Source organism: Crotalus tigris, unplaced genomic scaffold, assembly GCF_016545835.1.
Source record: "Crotalus tigris isolate CLP2741 ecotype Arizona unplaced genomic scaffold, ASM1654583v1 scf7180000017733.2605024, whole genome shotgun sequence".
Classification (NCBI taxonomy): Eukaryota; Metazoa; Chordata; class Lepidosauria; order Squamata; family Viperidae; genus Crotalus; species Crotalus tigris.
Window position 1 is genome coordinate 2,480,125 of NW_024096600.1, and position 15,748 is coordinate 2,495,872.

The 15,748-nt window shown below is 38.6% G+C and overlaps 1 protein-coding gene across 50 annotated transcripts in view; it reads right to left on the reverse strand.

The window, feature by feature from the left end:
• TTN (titin) overlaps positions 1 to 15,748 on the reverse strand; it is a 313,395-nt gene that overhangs the window by 225,587 nt on the left and 72,060 nt on the right. For 49 of the 50 annotated variants that reach the window (XM_039339406.1, XM_039339428.1, XM_039339419.1 and 46 more), the window contains 15 exons: positions 8,671 to 12,480; positions 7,556 to 7,834; positions 6,064 to 6,627; positions 5,355 to 5,636; positions 4,973 to 5,251; positions 3,801 to 4,079; positions 3,429 to 3,707; positions 3,034 to 3,321; positions 2,646 to 2,924; positions 2,245 to 2,526; positions 1,840 to 2,118; positions 1,477 to 1,755; positions 967 to 1,245; positions 572 to 859; positions 165 to 443 (listed from right to left, as the gene is read on the reverse strand). In XM_039339406.1, coding sequence (XP_039195340.1) covers positions 165 to 443; positions 572 to 859; positions 967 to 1,245; positions 1,477 to 1,755; positions 1,840 to 2,118; positions 2,245 to 2,526; positions 2,646 to 2,924; positions 3,034 to 3,321; positions 3,429 to 3,707; positions 3,801 to 4,079; positions 4,973 to 5,251; positions 5,355 to 5,636; positions 6,064 to 6,627; positions 7,556 to 7,834; positions 8,671 to 12,480 — 8,025 coding nt within the window. The remainder of the gene's footprint in view (positions 1 to 164; positions 444 to 571; positions 860 to 966; positions 1,246 to 1,476; positions 1,756 to 1,839; positions 2,119 to 2,244; positions 2,527 to 2,645; positions 2,925 to 3,033; positions 3,322 to 3,428; positions 3,708 to 3,800; positions 4,080 to 4,972; positions 5,252 to 5,354; positions 5,637 to 6,063; positions 6,628 to 7,555; positions 7,835 to 8,670; positions 12,481 to 15,748) is intronic. The other variant, XM_039339421.1, reaches the window with a different exon arrangement.

The window sequence follows — 15,748 nt, forward strand, 5'->3', positions numbered from 1 at the left end:
TGGAGGGAGGAAAAATGTATTCAGAAAGGATATACTGAAAAACATAATTGGCATTTTTAAGAGCTGAGAAGAAGGACACAGCGATATCTGTGCATCATTTCCTTGCATATGACAACTCTATGTAAAAATGCAATTAATAATCACAGGAGAAAGAAAATGCAGACCTTTCACAAAGAGAGTTGCTTTGCAGGTAGTTGATCCAACATCGTTGCTGATTTGACAGATATAATTTCCTGAGTCAGATAGCTTGGCTGAAAAGAGTTCTAATATACTTGAAGTGTCATCCTTATACACTGAGCGAGAGGCCCCCGAAAGAAGTTCTTTGCTATCTTTGATCCATTTTATTTGTAAAGGAGGTGTACCACTCACAAGAGTTTTGAGTTGGACTCTAGCAGTGGGTATAACATCCTGTGATTGTGGTTTCTCGATGAAGCTTGGGGGTTCTACAAAAAGTGAGAAGAAAAAAATGCCCCCCAGAGGTCACCCATCAGTGATACTGGAATGAAAAAGATTCAAAATGAAAGAAAAATGCAAAATGATTTGCCAATAAGAAAAAGCCAAACATCCAAACCTTTAACAGTTAAATATGCACTGCACTGGTTTTGTCCTGCTTCATTTGTTGCTTCACAAGTGTAAGATCCACTGTCTGAGCCTTCCAGCTGATTGATCTCCAAGAATGCTGTATTATCGTGGAAAGAATATTTGTGCTTTTCACTAGCACTTATCTCCTGACCATCCTTGTACCACTGGATGCTTATTGGATGTGACCCAGATACAATACATTCAAGGTGAACAAAAGATCCCTTAATGCTATCCATTTTCTTTAACTTTTTGGTGAATTTAGGTGGTATGATCAGATCTAGCAAAGACAGACCAAAGACAAACAAATTAGATCAAGCTGTCTATGTTTGCCTTGTAGCCCCAAAAAACCGAAGTGCCATTAAAAGAGAAATATATTATACACACCTAAGACATTAATGCTAGCTTTACAGCTGCTGCTCCCAACATCATTTGAAACCTCAAATGTGTATTCACCACTATCATTCTTTTCTGTGGAGACAATCTTTAACATGGAAACTGTATCAGTAATGCTGATCTTGTGCTTAGGGCCAAAGGTCAGTTCCTTCCCACCTCTGAACCACTTGGCACTAATGTCTTTTATTCCTGAAAATTTACACTGCAATGTAGCGGGGTCTCCTTCCGTGACATCAATGGAAACAGCTTTATCAATGATTGTGGCAGGCTCTGTAATAAATACAGGAATAAATATGAGCTGTAATGTTGACTAAAGCAGTGTTTCTCAACCTTGACAATTTTAAGGCAGGTGGACTTCAACTCCCAGAATTCCACAGCCAGCATTGCTGGCTGTGGAATTCTGGGAGTTGAAGTCCACCTGCCTTAAAATTGTCAAGGTTGAGAAACACTGGACTAAAGATTATCATGTGTATCCTGCAACTGAGAGTAAGCTACACAGACCTTTTACAGTTAGCAAAGCAGAACATCTTTGGATGCCGGCTTCATTTTTTGCCTGACAAAAATATTTCCCATCATGCTTCACTTCAATGGCTCTGATCATGAGAGTAGCCACATTGTTCAAAAAAGTCATTTTTGTGTTGTCATCTTCAATAATGTCATCATTGTCTTTCAGCCACGAAATTGTTATTGGCAAGGAGCCTTTAACTGTTGCCTGAAACACTATGGTGCCTCCCTGGAGAGAGCTAATGTTCTCAATCCTCTTCACAAATTGTGGGGGCTCTATTGGAAGAACAGATATTGAGTGAATAGCAACATCATCAAGAATATTAGCATAAAAAGACAGGTTTTCTAAGTAGCACTAACCTTTCAGGGCCAGTTCAGAGCTACACACACAGCTTCCTACATCATTTGTTACCCTGCACTGGTATTCACCAGCATCTGAAGAATCAAACTTGAACACTTGGAGGCTAAATAAGGATTTCTCAGTGGTTATTCTGTGCTTCCTGCTACTCCTCACAGGCTTGTTGTCCTTTAGCCAATATACCTCCAGTGGGGGAGTACCTAAGACCTCACACTCCAGTATTACATCTGAGTCTCTTAATACTTCCCTGGGTTCAAATTCCTTGATAAAATATGGTGATTCTAAAGTACAAGACAGAAAAAAGAGAGTAGGAACGGTAAATTGTTTTTTCGAATCTTTCTAAGACGCAACAGTCTTATTGAGAAAATTTGGCAGGAAGAGTGTTTAAGATACACAGACAAACACACCTTTTACTGCCACCATACTACTGCATGTCTCTTTCCCAGCATCATTTTTCACCTCACACATATATACACCACTGTCTTCAACTGTGACATCCAACAGACTGAGTACTGCTGTAGCATCCATCAAAGTCATCTTGTACTTGTCACTCTCTTTAATCTCTCGATCATCCTTAAACCAAGAGATTTTGAGTTCAGGGGTACCCTTTACTTTGCAGTCCAACTGGGCATATTCTCCTTTCTTAAATAACAGTGAAGGCTCCAGCCGTTCCGAGAAAGAAGCAGGTTCTGTGAAATTAAGGAGAGCCATTGAAAGAGTGGTAGAAAGAAGTTAAAATAGGAGGCAAATGTTTTACATTTCAGATATCCATCCAAATAAAAGGTAATAAGAGAAAGAGAGTGCAAACCTTTCACAAATAAGTGTGCGCTGCATTCAATGGAACCAGCTGTATTGCTGACTTTGCACGCATAAACACCAGAATTGGTAGGTTTTACTGCATAGAGTTCCAGGTAGCTTGAGAAGGCTTCAGTCATAATATAGCAAGCTCCGCCAGTGGTTAATTTAGCATCACCCTTAAACCACTGCACAGAGAATGGTGCTGTTCCTTTAAAAGTAGTCTTCAAACGCACTGTCGACCCAGGCAATATTTCTTGAGATTCTGGCTCCGTTATGAAGCTAGGTGGTTCTAAACAATGTTTGAAAGGCATATTTGAAAAAAGGTAAGTAAATAATGTTTGATAAACACTTTTGGGAAAAAAAAACACCATGAAAAGAAGGCAGAAAAGATGGCACACCTTTTACAGCCAAAGCACTACTGCATTCTTTACTGCCTGCAGAGTTGGTGGCTTTGCAAGAGTACACGCCTACATCCTTGGTGTCCAAATTCTTGATTTCCAAGGACGCTGAGCCTTCTTCATACCTTATTGAGTACTTGGCACTGGGAGTGATCTCTTTGTCATGTTTAAACCAAGATACCTTTATTGGAAGCGAGCCTGACACTTTGCAATCCAAATGACAGGTGCCCCCAACCACACTGTCAACATTCCGCAGAGTTTTGGTGAAGAATGGAGGAAGAGTGCGATCTATTTCAAGGCAAGGCAAAGAAAGAAAGCCAATATAATACAAGAAGTGTTTCACAAAAGATTCAGAATTGCAGTAGGGATCTCTTAGCCTAAAGATGTCTACCAACCTATCACGCTAAACGTGGTGGTGCATGCACTGCGTCCAACGTCGTTAGAAACTTCAAAGGTGATTTCCCCAGTATCATGTAATTCCGAAGTGTAGAATTTTAACTGGGCAACGTTGTTTTTAAAACTGATTCTATACTTTTTGTTGGAAACCAGGGCTTTTCCATCTTTGAACCATTTTGTTTTTAACTCCGGGGTGCCTGCAACTGTGTATTCCAAAATTGCTGGGTCCCCAGCTGTCACCTGCACAAATTCCGCTCTGTCAACAATTGTGGCAGGTTCTAAAACAGAATTAAACAGGGATTGTTACCGAGTGAACACAAACAATTTGCCCATGTATGGATTGTGAGATGTTAAAATGTTCCTCAACTGACCTTTAACTGCTAATTGTCCAAAACAAGTTTGACTTCCTGCATCATTCTCAACCAGACAGGTATATTTACCACTAGAATTAACCTGGACACCTGAGATTTCCAAAGTGGCAAGGCCATTTTCAAAGGTAATTTTGACTTTGTTATCTTCTTTAATAATGTCTTTGCCCTTCATCCAAGTAACAGAAAGAGGAGCTGAGCCTTTCACAACTGCCTGCAAAAAGATTGTCTCTCCAGCAAGCGTAGTCACATCTTCAACTTTCTTAATAAAAGATGGAGGCTCTAATTTTAAATAAGGAAAAAAATATTTTTATTATTTCACATTAGATACGAGCTGTATGACAGACTTTTGAAATAAAATGAAAATATCTTGTATTGCGGTACTTATCATATCCTTTATAACTACAGGACACCAAAAGTGATTTAAAGGAAAAGAGAAAGTTACAATCTTGATGGAAAGAAATTATTACCTGCCATGCAATCCCAAATGTTTCATGCACAACATGTTATCTCTGAGGATAGGGGAGCTAAAGAAGTAGGAAACACAGTTCCAAGGCAGAAATGTTGCATTTGGCACATCTACAGTACATCCATATTATATATCAAAGACAGGAATGAGTTGTTGTGTGCTATTCTCTCCTGTTTTCTCTTTTAAGGAGCATGACCCATTCCCTGCCAGTCTGTTAATCCCCAGATTTTTGATGGGAGAAGAAGGAACTGTCTGTCTGCTGCTAAAACTGGACATTTTGCTGCTCTGAAGCAGTATTAGCCTGTTCAACCATCAAATCTCTTCCACTTCATTATTAGGGTGCTTATCTCGTGTTTAACTGTGCCTGAAACCTCTAGTAACTATCTTACATTTGAGCTACTTAGAACTGCTTTGTTCAAATAGGTAAATGCTGAAACCGAAAGAAGTGTCTCTAATGCAAATAAGAGATCTGGGCAATGTACACATTTGCGACCCAAAGTGATCAATAAACAGTCTTTTGAAATATTGTGTGGACAAAACACTCTTACTTTTGAAAGATGCTTGCTTTTTCCTTATACCAGTAAACCATGGATGAGGAAAGAAAAGCAACAAAAGGCTGGCTAAGCAAGGAAAAACTGTTTCCAAGAAAGAATGTCCTTCTGCTTATGTTAAAAGATTCATACGGTCCTCTTGATCACCCACTGACCTTTCAGTATGTATGTTGCACTGCAAATGCATTTTCCAACTTCATTGGCTATAGAGCATTCGTATTCGCCAACATCTGCGCTATTGAATGAAGTAATCTCCAAAGAAATAAGAGACTTTTGGGAAGCCAAGCGGTATTTTTTACTACTGCGAATTTGCTTCTTTTCTTTAAACCAAGAGATTTCAAACGGTCCGGTACCAGAAACCTCACACTGAAGAATGGCATTTGTTCCTCGCACTAGTTCAGCTGGCTCAAGAGTTTTGATGAAAGCAGGAGGTTCTACAAAACCATCAAAGCATGAATAAAGAATTAGTTGCTGGTGAAACACATGCATAGAAAACAGTATCTCCATAAGAAAGCATCAGTGGGTAGAAGAACAAACCTTTTACAACAATCTCAGTGCTACAGCTGTCACTGCCAGCATCATTAACTGCCTCACAGGAGTAATTTCCGCTGTCATCCACTTTCATGTTGGAAATATCTAACACAGCCACATTGTTGGCAAAGGACATCCTGGATGTATCACTCTCTCTAATTTCTTTGTTATTTTTGAACCATGTCACCTGGATCACAGGAGACCCTTTGATTTTGCACTGAAGATGGGCTGACTCTCCTGGAGTCAACAAGTAAGAGGGGTCCACTTTTTTCACAAAGGATGGTGGCTCTACAGAAAGAATTCAGAAAGAATTGATCTTAGAAGATCAATTAAATACGAAGAGTACAACAAAAATTATTCAGGAGCATGCAGTCAGTTTTGGATTGATTCCAGTTTCTGTTATTATTCAGAATTTGACTTTTAGAACATGTAACCAAGATTTCTCTAGGAGAAAAAAAAAAGATTTTCATCCATGCTACTAAAATATATGCACTTCTATTTTGTCATACCTTAAGGTTTACTCTAGCATATTAACATTATGGCAAAAGATTTTAAAGCATTATGGTTGATATAGAAATAGTGCACCAAAGCTGAAGAAGCAGGAAAAAAAATCCTTAAAAATACTTCTGTCCAGCTTCTAATTTTGACAGGTAAATATTACAGTATTAGTAAAGAAAGAACAAAGAACATTTGTGTGGGCAAATCCTTTTCTTACCTTTTATGGTTACCGTTGCAGACGAGGAACTGCTTCCAGCTTCATTTGTGGCAGTGCAGGTATATGTGCCTGAATCTTTAAGCTTGGACAGTGGGATGTCAAGAGATGCTATTTTGTCTTCAAACATGATCCGGTAATCCTTGCCTGGAGGTATTTTGTGACCATCTTTAGTCCAGGAGACAGTTACTTTTCGGTCTTCATCCACTTGGCATTCAAGACGTATCTTTTTATTGACTGCAGACTGCACAGACTGCAATTCCTTAATAAAATGTGGCTTATCGATAATGGTTAATTCTGCCTGGCAGACATCTGCTCCAAACTTGTTGGAGGCTTTGCAACTGTATACCCCCCTGTCATTGACTGTGAGATGTGCAATCTCTAAACTATGCTTGGTGTCAGATGCTAAAATTTTGTAGTGTTCTGTGGAAGAGATGGGAGTGCCGTCCTTCTGCCACACGGTGTCTATCACAGGCGTGCCTGCCACACTGCAGAGAAACCTGGCGCTCTTACCCACAAAAGTTGTAAGAGATTCAGGTCTGGTTACAAAAGTTGGAGGAAACGCTTCTGTAAAAGAGAGAAGAAGAAACTTGTTTGGCTAGGCAAATGTGTCAGACTGTTTTCTCTCCCATAAAAAGAAAAGACTACATAACATGAAATAACAATCCTCAACAGCCAATATATTTAGCATAATTATTATCTCTAGACATTTCCAGACTTAGAATTTCATCCAGAAAGAGTAATTTTGCTGTAAAATTAGGTTCCCGTGTTATTAGTTTAGCTAAAATAAAGGTTGCATGAAATCTTACAGTAGCAATTTTTAAAGATGCAACAAGCATCTTTAATTTTTTTAAATTTTTAAATTTTTCCTTAAAAAACTTGCATCAATATTTTAAAAGAGAAAAATATCCACATGTAACATATTTTTTATTTATTAAAGATGACTCTTAAGTTATTTCCTGTCCCAACTCTCATAGGTTTCATAATATGCAGGTAGTAACTCAAACCAGATGCACCTATAGTATATAAATTTGTGATTGAATGAATTACTTAAATATATAATTTTTTCAGGAAACAGAAGACATTTAAGAAAGTTTTGAGAAGAATATGATGAAAAAAACAACCCACCACCCATTCATGCTACGTGACTCTCTCCATTATGTTCTATGGAAGGAGTTGGACAGTCCAGTTGAACAGGGACGGGACCCCGTTCCACCAACAGCTTTTTAGTTAATGGAGACTTGTGGACATTGATCTAAGCATTGCTTATACACTAACTGTGATATCCCAATAAATTTTTGCTTGTTTTCCTTCCATCTTAAAAACAGTTCTGAAAGCAAAAAACTTCATAAATTGCAACACTTTGACCCAACTGGTTCACCTTCTCTCCATTCTTCAAAATTACATCTGGAGTACATTAAACCATAGCAATAAAGAATAAATAATGCCCAATATGGGATCAGAAAGCAAACTGAAGCTCAGGCACCACCCTTACCAGTTACTGTCAATGTAGCTCTGCTGCTCACACTCCCGTATTGGTTGGATGCCTTGCATGTGTATTCACCACAGTCCACAACTTGAGGTCTTGGGATTTGTAGAGTCGATATGTAATTAGCTGTATAAATGGTGTACTTGTCACCATCATAGATTTCCCGTCCTGCTCTGTACCACTGAAATCGTACATCTGGTGCCATTTCAATCTCACAAGTAAACTTGGCAAGATGGTTCACAGCAACTTCTTGGGATTCTAACCTTCTTCTTAGTATGGGTGCAACTAAAATTGAAAGCAAAGGGGAAAAAAAGTTGCAGTCACCAAGATGTACATGAATAACAACAAGCGTGTACAAGAAGGTATCATTCCAAATTGCTGTTAATAAAGTGATGGCTGGAACAGGATGGGTGATTTCCACCTGTGGACAATTCAAGGAAAGTGACTGTAGAAGACAATGGCAGTTAGAAATGAAAACAAACTACAAGTAGTTGTGATGTGGCAATGGCCAGGTTACTACAGGGCTCCACTGAAGTGCAGAATGAAGGTTTTAAGGTACTAAGTTTCTGTTTCCTACAATAAGACAGGCAAAAAAGTATATACAAAATTACACCAGGTTTTGTGGAAACAGTGGCAAAATGAAACGTGAGAAGCAAGTGGAAAAATTTGTACATCACACAGTGGAATTTCTATATTTATTTAACTGATAAGAGAATCCCACAGTTTTCAGTGGGACTGCCTCCTGAGTATGCACTTAGATATTGGGTTGAAATTTTAAGACATGCGGTCTTTTAAAAAAAGAATAATTACACATTATAATTATAAATTACAAATGATCTTGCCATTATTTCTGAAAGAAATTATAATTAATGTACTGTGATTATATTACCAAAAAATGAAGAGTCCAGTACAATAATTTCAAAGACTAAAGTAGGTACTAGCATATATGAGAGTGAAAGTGCAGGCACACCAAGGAAAAAAACAAAAGGGTGAATTTTGTGATTAGTTTGTGGTGCCCTATGGAAGTCTGTTTTGGATATTAATATAAGGACTAGGTATGTATTCTACTCAGTTAGAAAATCAGTGAAGGAAAATAATATCTCATTCCCTCATATTCCAACCTCTTTTTACAACTGTGAGTGTTGCTGTTGCTGTAGTTTTTCCATTTTCATTCAGAGCCTCACAGGTGTACTCCCCTTGATGTACTTCCTTTAGTGCTTGGCTGATTATGAGTGTATAGGTGTCATGTTCTTGCAAACACTTGAACTCACTGTCTGAAAATATCAGATTATTCTCAAAATACCAATTTACCACTTCAGCATTTGCTATTTTGGAAGTAAATTGTACCCCATCACCTTCCTCAACAACAGTGTCCTTCAGACCTAGGTTTAGGATGGGACTTCTATTTTTTGGTTCCTTAGCTTCAAATAAATGAGTCTCCTTGTTATGTTCTTCTTTTCTTTTTCCTGCTTTTGGAGATAAATTTAGTTTTTCAGCTGAGGCAGGCATTGATGAACTATCATCTTTAATTTGCTCCTTTAGAGTAAGAATTTTGACTTCTTGTGCAGACACAAGTTGCTTCAGCTGTAGTTTGGATTCAGGACTAATTCTGGCATATTGGGGCTCAGGGTAACCAGTGAGATCCCCAACTGTTTGCTCTTGAATGGGCATATCAGTTACAATACTTGAATGTATTTCTCTGAAAGGTGAAGAAATAACAAGCAAATTGTAGCTTTTAGTTTCCTTTATAACTTTGGGTTCATCTGCCATCAGAATGTGTTTCTCTTCATAAATAATAGGCTGAAATGGAGGTTGCAATTCATTTCTCATAGTAACCTTATGAGAATATATTCTGTCAAAGGGAAGACTTATTTCTGCAGTATTTGAACTTTCTTTGGTAACGAGGCAGATGAACAAGGTATGTTTAGGTTCTTGGACTATTTTTATGGTTTTTAATTTAATCTTTTCTATATCATTGAAAGTGTCGAAAGAAAATGAATGATGTTCCTTTATTAGAGCTGTTTTTAAGGCGCTTCTTATTGGGGGTTTCATATCTAGGCTGCAACACACTGGAGTTTCTTGTGCAAGTTGGCTTTCTTTAGAAAGAGTTTGGTTTTCCAGAGTTTGGGTCACTCCCATTACCATTCTTGATTCTTTGTGGGCTGTCGTATGTTGACTTTCTGGGCTTGTGAGTTCCTTTAGGTGTTCTTCCTTGAAAGGCTGTTTTTCTTCTAGTATTAATGGGAGCCTGATTGACTGTCCTTCTTGGATTTGTGCTGCAAAATCTTGCCCTGTGGCTTCTAGGAGATCAGCGTTCTCAATAGGAACACCACATTCTTCAACACATACAGATTCCAACAGTAGTTTGAGCTCAGAGGCTATCCCACACTTTTTGCCCTCAACATCTTTAAGTGGCTTAATGTGCCCTGCAGCCAAGGCCCTCATTTCAGTGATAACTGAAGCCTGCATAACCATCTGAGAGTCATCCTTCTTCAGGGCTGCTTTCCTCTCCATGTCCATTTGAGGAAGTATTTGCTCTTTGGGCAGTGGCCACTCTTCTGCCACGACAGTTAAACACTTACGGAGCTGAGGCTCTGATGTAGCCAAAGATTTTTCTCCAGCGATCCCATACCGAGTGGCCTCCAGTGTATCTGCAGAGATTGGTCTCTGTTCCTCCCAAGTCGCGGTACGCTTAATCATGCTTTCTGCTTTCTGTACTGCAGCTTGACATTCAGGTTTTGGTAAAGTCAAAATGTCTTCCATAAACAACACTTGCTCAGAGTCATTGATCTGGAGATGCGATACAGAAACGGGCTCTTTGACAAGCTGCAGACTGACAGCTTCCCCCAGGGAAGAAAGAAGCTTAGCTTCTTCACTTGTTGTGGGAAGCTGCTCTTCCACTATTAAGCTGTGAAGCAGACTTTGGCTTTTTCTAGATACTACTTCATCTTCTGGTGGTACCTCAGTACTAAAATGCTCTTCTTTAGGAAGGGTTGCTTGTTCAAACACAATGGGCAAATGCAGTGGATTTCCACTTTCCTTCTGTACCTCTGCTAGGACTGTGCCTTCTAACTGAGGAATTCTTTCGGTGAGCTCGTGGGAGAGCTTCTGTTTTTCTTCTGCCATGAGATTTGCTTTCACAAGGTTGTCGTGCTTCAGGGAGCCTTTTTGAAGCTCTTCCATAGTTGCTTCAAAAGTCTTTTCTTTGGGGAATATCTCTTCAGAGGCAATCAGAGGGACCTGCATTGCTTTTATTGATTCTTGGGTTGGCTGAACCTCTTCAAGTGTGTCCAGGTTATTAATTGTCCCTATAAGAGCTTCATTGATCTCATATTGCTGGGTTGCTATAACGGACTGGAAACAACTGTGTTCTTCCTGCATTAATACCCCCTTCTCTGACTTATGTACATGGACTGCTAAAGAGCTTTCCTTGGACAATTTTTGGATGCTGTCAGCTCCAGAAATATATACCTCTTGCTTAGTTTCTTGGGCTGAGATAGCTTCTTCAGCTTTTGGAGCTGAGAATATGTGAGATTCATCCAAGCTTATCCCATATTTTTCTTCAGAAAGAGTAGAAATTAATGGAGATGTTTCTTCCCGAGCAGACTCTGGATTGATTATTTCTGGCAGCTTCATTGGCAACTGTTTTTCTTTTTCTTCACGGTTTGCTTCTTCCATAACTGGTAAACAAATATCAGAAATCTGAGGGCGTTTAGAACTAAACACCTGAAGTAGTGGTGAGCTTTGAATAGCCTCTGAGTGTTGCTCTAGAAAGCCACGATACTCCTTCACTTCACTCACAGTTAATGAAGTCGCAGCCACAATATTACTGGTCTTATGAGCAACATCTACAATATCTTCAACTTTGTGAGACTGAGGCAATGCTTGTTGTTGGGTAAGCAGAGATTCTTGCTGCAGAAGAGATGTTGAGAAAGAAACTAAGGTATCCACCGCACTGTACAGGGAATACTTATTCTCTATTACAGTTGTATCCGTTGCTTGCTGGCCATTGTGCCCTTTATCATCAGGCAATATAACTGCACTCATCTGTGACTCAGTGGCCTGCTCTCTTGCTGTTTCTTTAACTAGCTTAGTCAATTTTCTCTGCATGGCTTTCTGGTCTACATATGGAAGTTCAGCAGGGATATCTTGGGCAATAATAAGTTTGGCACTACTTGTGGCTTCACCTAAGATATTGCTTGCTTTACAGAAGTATAATCCTCCATCTTCCCTCTGACAGTTATTCACCGTTAGAGACCCAGAACCATCTGGATTATGGATAATGGTGTAATGTACACCGGAGAAAATTTGGTCATTTCCTCTAAACCAGTGAATTATAGGAGCTGGCTCTCCAGTTACATTATATTCAAACACAGCTGGAGCACCTTGCACAAAATGAGCAGGATTTAGTTTTCTGACAAAATGTGGAGATTGAGGCCCTCCTATCATCTCTGTGGATACTGCCCTGATTATTTCTGATTCTGTGCTACCTCCTTTAGGATTTACTTTCAGATAAGCACTACAAGCTGTCTCGCCATGACTATTACTGGCAATGCAAGTATATTCTCCCTCATGTTCAAAGTTTGCAGAAAGAATAATGAGGCTGTAGCTTTCCTCATCAAACACAAATTTATAGTCTGCAGATGATGTTATTTTAACATTATTGAAAAACCACTGTATCTGAGGTTTTGGATTGCCAGTAACGGTAACAGAAAGTTTAGCTAGATCTCTTACACTGACTTCAACATTGGACACATGTTTGAGGAAGCTTGGAATATTCCTCTTCTCCTCTTTCTTATCTAAATTGTTGGAATAACTTGATTTTTCAGGACTGAGTTCATGTGTTGTATTTTTATCATATAACTGTAGGTCACTGTTGAAACTTTTGATGCTTTCTTCCTCAGCAGACATAGTAACAGAGCTAGACATCTCTGTATGGGAAAAAAATATTTAAATTTTACTAAACTGTTTTCCTGAAATAGTATTCTTAGTAATTATAGGAAAATGCCAACAAACATGCTAGGGCAATACTTCAGAAAATGTGACACAGTGATAATATAGCAAAACAACACAATAGTTTTTAGAATGTTGCATCCAATATATAGGTAAGATTCTAATTTGTTCTGTCATTGATAGCCAATTGTTAACTATTCCATAAATCTCAGACAACAGTCAACAAAGATTTAGAAAACAGAAGGTGAAGGGATTTATTTGTTTTCATTAACCAAATTGATTACTTATACAAATAATCCTCACTTAACAATTACAACTGGGACTGGCAATTCTGTCGCTAAGTGATGCACTCATTAAGAGAAACATCCCAAGACCATGCTGGACTTACATTACTCCTGCTATGGTCATTAAACAGATCACCTGCCATTGTTAAGTGAGACATCATGTGATTGTGTCTTGCGATTTTATTGCCAACTTCTATTTTGACTCTCCCTGTTGGAAACCAACTATGAAGTGTGAAAATGAGGATCACGTGATGCTGTCATAAAGACCTGCTGATTGCATAACGTTTGAATCTCAGTCATATGACTGTAGGGACATAAGTATGAGGTCTGGTCATAAAGTTACTTTTTGGCAGCATCCTAGCTTCAAACAGTTGCTAAGCAGGGCAATTGTTAAGTCAGGACTACTGTTTGAGCTAGGAGTTGCAGAAATTTGAATAACTGTTTCACGAGTTAAAAAATAATAGAACTTGCATCCATTATTATTCTACTCATTCTGCAGGCCCTAATGACGAAGGGAAGAAAACAATTTTCCCCAATTTTCCCTTCTCCCTGCATCAACCCTATGTCCTGGGAAAGTTGCTCTAAATACTTGGAGGATTCTCCAGAACACTGTCAGGCAGCCTAGAGATACAAGAGGAAGAAGAAAGCTATTGCTGGATTAATGCCTATTTGCAGTGCTTTTTTAATAAAAAAAAAAAAAAAAGGTGCCGGAACTCACAGATGTCATACCCGCCTTGCCTACCCTACAAGGTTCCATCCAAAAAAGGTGCCGGAATTCTGTTCTGGGTGTTCTATGAGGAAAAAAAGCCCTGGCTATTTGAAGAAGAGAAAATCCTAAATAGAGCCATATTGTAAGGTAAATGTTAACTGAAATATTGTGGTTCAGTTATATTGACCCTTATACTTCAACTTGTAATAATCTTTTTTCTCGCAAATGTACTTATAGACCTACGGATACTGGAAAAGTAAATAGCCTTTGAGTTAGTTTAGTAAGGCACACATTGTGATGTGCATTTTAAAAACACATGATTTTCTTGCACCTGGTTTAATGGATTTACTGTCCAAATACAATGAATATTATTTCACTTTTTCATTCATTTGGAATAATTATAATACAACAATAAGCTAGTAACACTGAATGAGAGACAATCTGGTGCAGTAGCCAAGTGATTTATTAGAAACTAGGAGACTGTGAGTTCTGGCATGAAAGCCAGCTGAGTGACTTTGGGTCAATTACTTTTTCTCAGACTCACCTACCTCATAGGGTTCTTGTCAGGAAAATAGGAGGTGGGAGAATTATGCAAGCTGTCTTAAATTGTGCAAAATAAAAGTGGCCAATAATAATACTAATAATGATGTTGTAGATCTCTAGTAGAAAGGATATCAGTTCAGGAAAGCACCACTATTTTATTTTTGTCTAGGAGGATTTGAGCACCACTGCTGGCCACGTTTTCCTTGAAAGGATAAGAATAGGTCATTCTTGTAGAACCGTGGTGTCACAGTGGTTAGAATGCAGTATTGCAGGCTAATTCTGCTGACTGCTATCAGTTTGATTATCACCGGCTCAAGGTTGACTTGGCTTTCCATCCTTCCGAGGTTGGTAAAATGAGGACCCAGATTATTGGGGACAATATGCTGACTCTGTAAACCGCTTAGAAAGGGCTGTAAAGGACTGTGGAGCAGTATATAAATCTAAGTGCTATTGCTATTCCCCTCTCCAATGCTTAAACACCTCTTTTAGATCTTACACAGACATTTTTAAAAAATCATCTTGCATCTGCATCAGACTTATTAGTCTTCCTGTTTTCCCTCCTGAATCATCCATCTTTTTTCTTTAGACAGTTGATTCTAGTCATCTAGAAATAGCACTGAAATTATTGATACAGTTTTAAACAAATAATTTTTAAAATAATATTTTGAGCGTGTATGTGTCTGTGTCTATTTGTGTTTGGACTTGATAGCGGCAAAGATTTGCAGCTTTCCAACCTTTGTTCAACTCAGTAAATCATGTCTTATTTCTAGTTTGATGTCTGCAGGCAAATAGGTATCCCATCTTTAAGTTTAAAAGGGCTGTGCTGAAAAGAATTGACATTCATATACCCACCACCATGTCCTAAAATTTGAATTAAAAGGGGGAAAAAAATCAAAGCATGCTCAATGAAGACAAGCACAAGTGTGTTGTATTGTATACTTTTATTAAAACAATATATACACTGGCATTTCAAAGTAACATAGACCGTGGTCAAATGAAATCTGTTTTAATGTCTTTACTAAAGTACCCTGTGAAGAAAGCAAAAAACCTAAAAGACATTGGATTCGACACTGAAAAAGTATGTAGCTTAAATGAAAGTGTGAGGGAAAACACCACCTTTGTTTGACCTGGGTGAGCTGGCTTGATTTCACAGCAGCCATTATTTCAGCTTTGCACTGTGATTTTCCTGGCCAGTTACCCACTACCATAACTTTTACTTTTAAACAAGGATATTTATCCAAAGAAATGGGAACATTGCCAAGAGCCTGTAGCTCTGTGCAGCAACTGGGATCAGAGAACAACTTCTCAGCTATCAAGAAGGGCTTGAGTAGGAGGAAAAGATTTTGGAGATTTTATAATCTCCCCTTGTAAGGTCAGGAGAAGAAATGGGCAAAGCACAAATCTATCCAGAGCTTACAGGGTAAAGAGTTTCCCACCTGTTCATAGCCTACTGGCTTCCTAACAGAACAAACATGCAGACATTATGGCTGCACATTTTTTTCCCCTTGGGAAGATTAGGGCTATAAATGCAAGATCATATTTTGCAATAATATTATATGCTGAAAATCAGAAGTCATTTTTTCCCAAGAAGAATTGTTTATCTTCCTTGATGTCAGAAGCAAAATACATGCAATGTATATTCTTTGATGTTCAGGGACATTGGCACTTCACTAATTCCAAAACTGCTAGTCAACTGAATAGGGGAATGGC